A 10,508-nucleotide genomic window follows, 5' to 3' on the forward strand; every position below is an offset into this window, starting at 1 on the left:
CACTCACTTGTGTCAACGTAAAGTTTACTTTACCCTACACTAAATGCAAAGCAATAGCACAGTGCCTAACACCTGGTAGGTATCTTAACATGAGTTGCCCTTTTATTACCTCTTTATCCCAACATCATAGGTTTCTATGCATTTCTGGGGTTGTTTTTTCAGTTGTCAAAGTTGGCACCAAAATAATCAAGCTATGTTCTTTTGTAGCCCATTCATTTTGAGTCTATTAATTCATATACTCTGCTCTTCCATCCACTGTTCATCTAAACCAAGGGGAAGACTAACAGTTTGAAGGTTGATCTAAAATATGTATCATTTGCAATTTGAAAACTTTGTGCCAGGTGTGATGACACATGCCTTCAATCCCAGCACTTGGAAGACAGAGGCAAATGAGGCTATGTGAGTTCCAGGCCAGCCTGATTTACGGCCAGGAATAGAGAGAGACATAGTCTCAAAAAACAAAACAAACAAAAACTTGGAAAATACAAATAACTTTTAATGTTACTTCCTTATCCCTGGATTCTTGAACCATGTAGACAGTATTGCTATGCAAATGTCACATATTAGCTATTTACTCAATATTTTTATTTATAGGAAAGGCATGGTGGCATGTGCCTTCTTTAATTCCTGTACTCCAAGAGGTAGAGGCCAGACTACTATAACTAGGGAAGTCAAGAGTTACATAAGACCCTATCTCAAAAAAACACAACAAAAAAATTATACATTTTATTTTGTTGATGTTCTTTAGACTCTCTGAAGAAATGTCTTTAAGCTAGTCAATAGCTTAATAGTCTTTAGTAGTCTGGGAGTTCTGGGTCCATCCTCTAACCCTAAAGGTACTGGTGTGACCAAGGGAAATTCTTTACTAACAGAACAACCTTAATGGGACCACCCTAAAATAGTGAAGCTCTAAAGCAAACATCCCTTAAATTTTACTATCTCAGTCACAACTTCCCCTTCCCATAAACCACTGCTCTTCCTGCCCTATTTCTACCACCTGGTTATACTGTTCTTTGGGTCTGTGGACAAAGTCTATAGGACTTTGAGTCCTAATAGAAGTTGCAAATAAATACTGGTCTGAAGCAAAAGCTAGAAGTTCCTCAATTAAACCAAGGGCCATTAGGTCTCCTAAGCATCTGTTAAGTCCTGGGAGTTAGTCTGTTCATTCATAACTGAATAAACTCAATTGTGCATTAGCTGGATGCAGAGCGTTGTCTAACATGGATCCTCATTTGGCACCCTGGCAGTTCTGGGATAGCCCGTTCTGTACAGAAAAGATCCTCCAAGACTCAGGCTTTGTTCTTCATTTAGCACTGACTGCTACACTGTATCCAGGCAGTGATGGCCCACACCTTTAATCCCAGCACTCAGGAGGCAGAGGAAGGTGGATCTCTGAGCTTGAAGCCAGTCTGGTCTACAGAGTGAGTTCCAGGACAGCCAGAGTTACAACCCTGTCTAGAAAAAAAAAAAAAAAACAAATTAAAAAAACAAAACAAAAAAACCCAGTTCTTCAGTCTCTCTCAGGTATAGTTTAGTTTAGATACATTGTTTTCCTTTACAACTATCAACCAGAATTTACAGCTATCTTAGATCAAGATACCAAAAAATTCATTTATGGGGGCTGGAGGGATGGCTCACAGATACTTCCAGAGACTTGAGTTCAGTTCCCAGTACCCATATTATGTGGCCCACAGTTGCTTATAATTCCAGCTTCAGGGGGATCAGATACCCATCCAATTCTGCCATTCTTGGGCACCTGCATACAATATGGTGCATATGCACACAGAAAAAAAAAATTCTTAAAAAAAAATCAATTTATTTCCAGGTCCTAAGTGAACTTTATATCTACATCCTTACTTCAGAGAAGTATGCTGAAGCTGAGGACTGAATAACAGGAAAGCACCAATGATTACTTATCTACAGCTTATGAAAAACCAACTCCATATTAGTCTTTCTCAGTATTGGATTACTAATTTTTGAAATAAGAGATATGAGGGCAACCTAATGACCAGAACAGTTTGGCACCCTAGTGAAAATCACCAGAGCATCAAAACAACCTTCATCTACTTTCTACTCTATATCATCACCTTCTTCTCATCAACCTTTATTCCCTATATAGATAACTTAGAAATGTCACCAGCAAAAGCAACACCCTTAGGACAAGGGAGAAGATGAAGAGGTGAAGGTTGAAAGAGTGAAAGCAGAGATACTGAAAACGCAAAAATTCCTTTCATACCTTAGCACTAACAAAGTATGGTTATTTTCACTTGTTACCTTCCACTCCGGAAGTTAAAAGTCCCAGCTATTCGTTCTTTGAATTGCCTGTAAAATTTTTGAAAACTAGGAAACAGTAATAACTCTAAATACTCAGTAGACTTAAATCATCCTGGCAGGATCCTGAGTGGAACATGAAAGAGAAAAAGGTGAAGGGAGGAAGCAAGAAAGTGAAAGGAAGTAAGCAGAAAGGTGAGTAACAGCCTAGTGAGGAGGGGTAGGATGGATAGCAACAATGATTGCCACAGGTGTCTTCCAACCTGGGCTGGAGGACTCTTCTATTTATCTTGAGTAGTCTTAAGGTTGTAGAAATACTTTGGAAGTGTTCCTGCATATGAAAACCTAGCCAGACAATAAAAATCAACTAGTGTCCAAGACATCTCACTTTACTTCTCAGTTCAACTAAAAGACTCAGCAGACTGCCTCTCTGTTGAGATGGTAGAGTATTTCTTCACTAAGGAACTCCTCATTCTCATTTCACCAAGCCCTTCAGAGTTACTGTGAAAAGAGAAGTCACTCACTAACTTTAAAAAGCTCAGCTCCCAGGCAATCTTGAATAACAGAAACCCCAGCTTACCATGAATAACACTGTTAACTCACTACAGGCATTAGCCTTTTAAAATTAAGGTTGTGTGTCTGGGAAAAGAATGCTTAAGAAATTTGAGCACTGAAAAGGCTTTCCATATGAAAATGGTTCTGTGTATAGAGAAAAAAGTTCACGCTATATGAGTCCTCAGTCTTTTAGATTCAAAATTAAGACAGCCGCCACTATTATAAAAGGGAAACAATAGTCTCTGGTAGCTTGAAATTCACACCTAGTCACAAACATGCAATGCATAATGACTAAAAACCAATTCACTGTCTCTGAAGAGACCTGTAACAAGATTCCTGGAAATGGAACAATCTTGAGATCTCCATTCTCCTGCAGGCAAGGGACACCAAAAATGGAGAATCTAGCCCAGGTCAGCAACCTGCAACAGCAGCTTTTTAATCCTTCATTTTCCATGTCCCGGGTGCCTCTTAGGCTTCTAAACTTGCTCATCCCTCATACAGAGTTCAAACATTTTTCTTCTTTCTCCTGATGGATTTTATTTGCCTTCTTTCTAGCTAGATTGCACTGCATATTGTCAAGGCCTCTTTAGTGTTCTAAAACATTTCTCTCCTCTGGTAGAATTGGGAAAGGTTTTAGGAAGAGGACAGACTTAAACCAATATATAATAACCATGCTTCACTTCTTGGTTTAGTACTGTATTAGGAAATCTCAAAGGGAGCTGGATACAGTGACCCCATGCTGGCCCTCTTCTGTAACATTGCAGAAACCAGATTGGGGGGAATGGTGATGAGGCTGGTTTCAAGAGTGTCCTTTGGGTCTAAACAGCTTCTTACCAACTTTTGATGGGTGTTGAGCTCAAACCCACTTACCTCTCCTGCCAGGAGGAGTCAGTCAGGGTACATCAAGCTCAACTCTTGATGGCTTCATACTACCATCCGTTTTATACTTTTTTCTTTTTAAATTCATGTTCTTATAGATTTCCCTAACTCAATTTTTAATTCTCTAGTTTCTACTCTAGCATTTTCAAGTACCTCTCCAAACCTGAGAAATTTTCTTTGTTTTGGTAGTTTGAGTCTATAGCATTTCTGAAAGAGAACCCATAAGATAAAGGAAAAAATGTCCTTCATATATTAGATATGCTCAGAAATTAGAAGTAAATGCAATGGAGCAAAGTGGTATATTAACAGGAAATATTTAATTTTCCAATCTCCACTTTCCATCTTTATAAACTGAAAGAAAAAAATTTAATATATTACAAAATATCTGTACATAGACAAGGTACACCCAATGGGGGTCAAAAACAAGAGAGAGAAAGGAATACAGTGTCAGGAACCTATAAATCAGGGAGAATGAGGTGGCAACTGACACTTTTCCAATGCACCATTCTCTCTCAAAACCTGCTGGTAACCACTTTAGCACTGTACCTATATATGCATATTACATACACACACACACACACACACGTACACACTCACACACAATGTTGGGTGATGATTATGGCATAAACTAACAAAAGTCCTACACACAAATTTGTGCTAACTGTCCTGTTTTAAATACACAGATCTGATGTTACTTGTGAATCCTTATCACCATAGACTGATGAAAAACAACTAAGGAAAATGTGTTAAGCAGATCTGCTTTTAAAACCACATACAAAAAATGATCATGGTCAAGCCAGTTTTGCCTCTTATTCATGAACAAAATGAATTTTCATTTGTTCAAAATAATGTATTTAGTAATGGTACAATAGTTAAAACCCAAACCACTTTTGAATTGAATGAACTAGTTTCTACTTTCCAAACAGTCAGGGTGAAAATTAAGCCAAATTTTTACTTCCATTATATTTATAGATAATACAGCTGAAAAATGACCAAATACCCTTTCTTCCTCTGCACAGATTTCAAGATATTTAAATGAGTTTTTTTCTGCTTTCAGAAGTAATCAAATTATAAAATATTTTTAAAGGCTAGACTCCCCAAATGGGGTGGGTGAAATGGGCTCACAGACACAGGTTCACATACACTCTCCCCATTCCCCAACCGGGACAGGGGAATGGAAGCTTATGGAAATTATTTAGACTATTTGGCATAATTAAAAATATAGTATGACAGAGGGGAAGGGAAAACATTATTGATGACTGTTGATAACCAAAATACAATGAAAATATATAGAGAAATTTATTCATATTTGATGGGAAAACAATTCCTTTTCACTGAACAGATACTTAAAGAAGTATCCCAGCTCAGTTTCTTTAATCAAAAATAGGGGACTAGGGCCCAATACATTACATTAAAATATTCTAAAATAAGGCCCATGTCTGAGGACTAAGTAGTCAGCAGACTGAAGGTACAAAACTTTAATGCAATCTATGGATAGCATGTCAGTGTGCCTAGGATATCTATCCAGACATCCTGGCATAAAAAGCTATCAAGCCAAATGGCTGGAAGGTTCACTTACTACTAGTGTTTGGCCTATGGCAAAGCCAGACCAAAACCCAGAAAATAAATATACACACTGGTATCTATTTCAGTACCACAGGAAAATAATTTTTATGTAGTTCAAGAGGGTTTGCTAACCTCTTTAAATTTTTTAAAAATTAATACACCTTTCTATATATTTTTAACATAAGAACTTGGTATTGAAACATGAAATTTCACTTGAGTTCTGAAAACTATTCTCCAAGATAAAGTACATTTGCCTTTCTTTGTAAAAGGGAGCTTAACCTACATTTTACCAATGCCTAAGTCTGTGCAGATCAGTTATATGACATGTATGTTTTTAAAATACTCAAAATGCTGATACTCAGAAACGGCAGCCATAATGAGAAGCCTCTAGAGTTACTCCACTCTGAAATCCTTCTCTTCCACTTCTTGTTTTGATAAGGCAAAGTTCTTGTCAGGAAGTCACCCTTTACCACAATCAAAATGATCCCTCCAAGATGCTGCGATGTATCAATACTGTTCTTTCTCATGGTAAACAGCTTAAGATTTTTTCTTTAAAGTTATCAGGGATTGATACACCTTCAGATATATACCCTATATATACTAGGTTAAGTGTCCATGTATTTTCAGGTTTTTCCTCTGACAGTATCACAAGGCTTTGTTTGAAAGTTTTTAACATGAAAATATACATGTAAACAACATGCTTACTGATCTTATTACCCCTCTAGGTATAGAGGTATCATCTCTAACCACAGCTCAGCAGCAATGTCCTATGCTGTCCATTTACAAATCAACTTCCCCATTAGACCGTGGCTTAAAAACAAAAATGAAACAAAACAAATTTTAGAATTGAAGAGTTACAGAGAACAATGTAGGAGTTTGAATTTCCTTTCCTTTATTTAAAAAAAAAGAAAAAAGAAAAAGAAAAAAAAAAGGAAAAAAAAGTATTCCAGGTTCTTGGGCATCTTTACTATTTCTTTTCCCCAAACAAATGCCTCAAAATGATACAAGGAAAGAAGAATAGCGGTGGGCACACAGAGGAGGAGGAAGGAAAAAGAAAAGAGGACAGAAGGGAGAGAAGGGAAGGAGGAGGAAAAGTAAACAAGCAGAAAGCAAAGACTGGGTAAAGTCTACCTACTTGCCCAAAAAAATACCACTCTCTACAGCCTGCTGTATGTGCAGGAACAGGGACATAAATTTTGCCAAAACTGAGCAAACTTAAGGATGATTTATTTGGAAAAAGGTATGTACAAGATGCTTTACAGGGATAAAGGGGGTGCTCACTGAAGCAAAAAATGTGAGATGGTAGAGAAGGAAACATTTAAGCCAGCCAGTCCACTGTTTCCATTCTAGCAAAGGCCTAAGAGGAGCTCAGATTTTGTGAACACTATTCTTTTTAAAGGGGAATGGGTGTTGGAGGGGAACTAAATAAAAATTCCAAAGAAACCACACACACATACACATACGCACGCGCGCACACAGAGGCACACACAGAGAAGGGGAAAAAAAAAACTTTGAAAACCAAAGCCTCTCCAGAGTCATCCCAAAACAAAACTCTCTTCTGCCCAAGTGCAGGCAATAAGCTAATTGCAACAATTACTTTTCGACTGAATGTCTCTTTTTCTCCATATTTTCTAATATAGCTCCTACATAGAGCAGAGTAAATATTCTGGCTATTGCCCATCCAGGAGGAACTGGTGCCAACATCATTGTCTCGCCTGCTAGTAGCAAGTGAGCAAGGAAAACAACAGACAGCATTGCAGTAGCCAAATGCAGATGATTACCTTGCTCTGGCAAGTGATTTCATTAAAGGTTCAGAGGACTAGATGGAAAGACGGATAGGGAAGGAATCTTTCAGGGCACTGATGTCTCTGTGTTAATAAGGAACTCCTCTCCCTCTTCCCCCTCGTGGTGGGACTCTTGCAGCCCCCCTGTAGAGTTTTCCATAAGCAGAAGACTGAGCTGGGGCCCCCCACTGAAGAGCTGTTCCTGAGCTGTTGGCCCCAGTGGCTCCTGGCCCCAGCTCCCCATAGTTTTGCAATTTGGTTTCTGCATGTACCACAGAGTTGCTATTTCCCTCAGACTTCAGGAATGGTTGCCCAACTACTGAGTGTAATGCTAAGGGGACCCTGGTAAAACGGAGGTCCTGGTCCCCTGGGAACTGAACTGACCCTGTGCCCTGGTAACTGTTGGATTCCCCAAGGTGGCTCACAGAGCCTGAGAAGGTCCTGTTCTTCACCAGGGTCTGGACCAAAGATTCTGTCAAGGCTGGACCAGAACTGCGTTCATCAGTGTCAGTGGCACTGAACCCTGTTTCAGGCCCATCAGTGTTTCCGTAAGTCCTGTTTGGATGGGATCGGGTGGAGTACTCCATTGGTCTCAAGGCCTGGTGCTCATGTGGCAGGTGGCCAGGAGGCTCTGCTTCAGGCTGGGATAAAAGTTGCAGCAAGGCGGCTGTCACGGCGGGATTCAACTCCTGGGGGGCGCTGGAAAGATCGCCTTCAACCAGAGGGGGTGGAGGTGGCGGCGGTGGAGGTCCAGGGGGTTCAGGGGGCCTCTTCTCTGGTGGAAGAATGTGAGGAGGACATGCTGTGGAAGGGTTACTTCTTTTAAACACCATCTTAAAAATCACATGTGATTATAAACACAAACAAATACTGCCCAACATAAATAAATACCAATACAAGTAACCAGATATATTAAAGAAAAAAAAAAAACCCTTGGGATCAGGAAACTGAAATTTATAAATAAAATAATCAAGTGATTAGAAGTAAAACCATTGCATTCTGGATCTGACAGCTGGTATAAAAAGATGTTATGTTTCAAATGACTGTCCTGAATATTTTTGTCTGAGATTTCCTTCCTTAAAGAACTGTTCTAATATGCAGGCTGTTGGCAACCTCTCCATCCCTTCTGCTGTTAGATGAAAACATTATTGAAAATAAAGCAGAGAGAAGGAAGATGAGAAGGAACAATATACAAGCTGTGGTCACATTTCTAGAACATAATCTTTCTGAACAAAGTGCAAATCTGACTAACACATTTTTACAATATTTGATGATTAAGATTAATGTGAAATACAACTTAAAGAATATACAGGGGAGATGCAATCAAGAAAAAAACTCAACATGTATAAAAAGATTCTTTGCTTTTCTAAATTTTAGTCATTTTTCTCTATAATCATATCCTCAAGAAAGATATTAACCAACCACATAGTTAGGCAGGTTCCTGAATAATTGCAAAGACCAAAGTAATCCTATTATAATTTTCAATTTTGTTTTCTTACCTTCTGCATATATTTTAATGCTATGAAAAAGATAAATCACTCTAGCAGTGTTACACAGAACTGGACTGCTGAAAAAAATGTGCTCATCCGTGTTAAGAATTTACCATTCAGAAATATAATAAACTAATACTAGACTCAATTATCACTAAGATCGCTTTCTTAAACCATGTCCTCAGGCTTTTGCTTTTTTCCATTGCTGTCTAATTTTGTCTAAAAAAATGCACCTTTACCAAGGCAAGAAATGAAATAGATAAAATGACATGAGGCCATATAAAATTAGTAAAACAAAAACAGTAAGATTAATGCCCTCAAGGATTCAGATTCAACCTGATAAAGAAAAGGTAAAATGTTCTGTTCTTATCTTCCAAACAAAACAACTTTTCTTTTTCCCTAAGGGAATATTTTAAAACATCTATATGGTCATTCTTCTATTTTGCTAGTCAGTGAAGTAATGTCATTACTTAGTTAAGCCAAAACCAGTTTTTGGTTACCATTTGGTATTTCTGTAGTATAATTATCTTGAGTAGACTTTGTAAAGATAAGTAAATACAATAAGTAATTAAGTTTGCACTGCAGATGAAAGCATTCTAAAAACAATATACAAGCCAGGCCTGTCGCACACCCCTGTGGTCCCATCAATTGGGAAGCAGAGGCAGTTAGATCTGTATGAGTTCAAGGCCAGCCTTGGTTTAAGGAGTGAGGTCAAGGCTACATACAGAGAAACACTGCCTCAAAAAAACCAAAAATCACCACCATAAAAAAAAAAAATAAAAATAAAATAAAAAAAAAATTAACATTGTGCAGTGAAAAAAGAGGCCGGCTATTATATAACACAACAAACAGGGTAAACAGCTTAAGAGTTTCTGGGATTGGGGCACAAGCCAGGCAGGCAAGAGGATACCAACTTTCAGTTCTGAAATGGAATAGTCCACTTTATAATATGTAACTCCAAGTTACTTGTTGATTGGCTGGTCAGCTGAGTAGCAGGAAAAATTGAATTTAAGGCAGAAGAAAATCAGCTATTGAAAATTTACCATATGGAGAATAAATAACCTGAAAGGATAGAATAATTGAAGTATATCCATATATTACATATTTCATAGCCTTTTACTGTCAATAATACTTATCTCTTTTTAAGAAGATATTTAAGTATCAGCAACATTAAAAAAAACAACTTTTTAATACTGAAGAAAACAAAACAAAACAAAAAAGCAAACAAACTTTAAAAGGCATGGCTGTGAAAGTAGCAGTTTAGATTCTTCCATTTATATTACTTTTTCATTAAAGAAGTACTAAAGTTAATAGCGCTTCTTAAAATAATTAAAACTAAAAATGTAACTTATAAATCATAGTGTCTTCACATTTAAAGTGTTGATGTTCTCACTCTGTAATAGTTTACTACTAATGAACAGAGGTAAATAAATTTAGAAATAGCTTAAATTTTTCTTTTCATTTATTAGATTTCAACCATTACCCTTTCTTATCAAGTGCAGAAAAACTAAATTTGCCCAACTAAGAGCATCACCTTTCTGGTTTATAGTCTGCCCTCTGCTGGAAGTGCTAAATGAACAGTGAAATGGCCAAGGAAGAGGCCCCCAGATATGGTGGCACAAGGAAGGAGGATCAAAGTTTTGAGGTCAGTTTATGCTATAAAAACTGCAGAGGCACGAGATAATCTAGGAATGACTATAATTAGTTGAGAATTTTGGTTGTGGTGGTGGTGTTTGTATTTATTTTTTACCTTTTTTTTTTGGACCTGGTTGGTCTCCTGAATTCTGGGATCAAAAAATGTATGACATCATGCCCAACATTTGTATTTGTATTTAGTAATGGCATTTTTACATTCTTCTCAAAAAGCATATCCAATTTTTAGCTATATGTTATGACTTATTCTCACCTCAACTTTATTATGTGCTCTCTAGATTATTGGATCAACTGTTTGGTGACTATTTTT

General features: G+C 37.6%; 1 protein-coding gene across 8 annotated transcripts in view; it reads right to left on the minus strand.

Moving 5' to 3' along the window:
• Positions 1–10,508, minus strand: part of Cdk12 (cyclin dependent kinase 12) — an 81,968-nt gene that overhangs the window by 21,390 nt on the left and 50,070 nt on the right. For 4 of the 8 annotated variants that reach the window (XM_021659885.2, XM_060386805.1, XM_021659884.2 and 1 more), the window contains exon 14: positions 7,440–7,857. The exons of 1 other annotated variant lie outside the window; for it this stretch is intronic. In XM_021659885.2, the coding sequence (XP_021515560.2) occupies positions 7,440–7,857 (418 nt within the window). Of the gene's footprint in view, positions 1–4,003; positions 7,858–10,508 lie in introns of those variants that run through there. 3 more of the 8 variants (XM_021659880.2, XM_021659879.2, XM_021659881.2) reach the window with 2 other exon arrangements.

The sequence above is a fragment of the Meriones unguiculatus genome, chromosome 7, assembly GCF_030254825.1.
Source record: "Meriones unguiculatus strain TT.TT164.6M chromosome 7, Bangor_MerUng_6.1, whole genome shotgun sequence".
Classification (NCBI taxonomy): Eukaryota; Metazoa; Chordata; class Mammalia; order Rodentia; family Muridae; genus Meriones; species Meriones unguiculatus.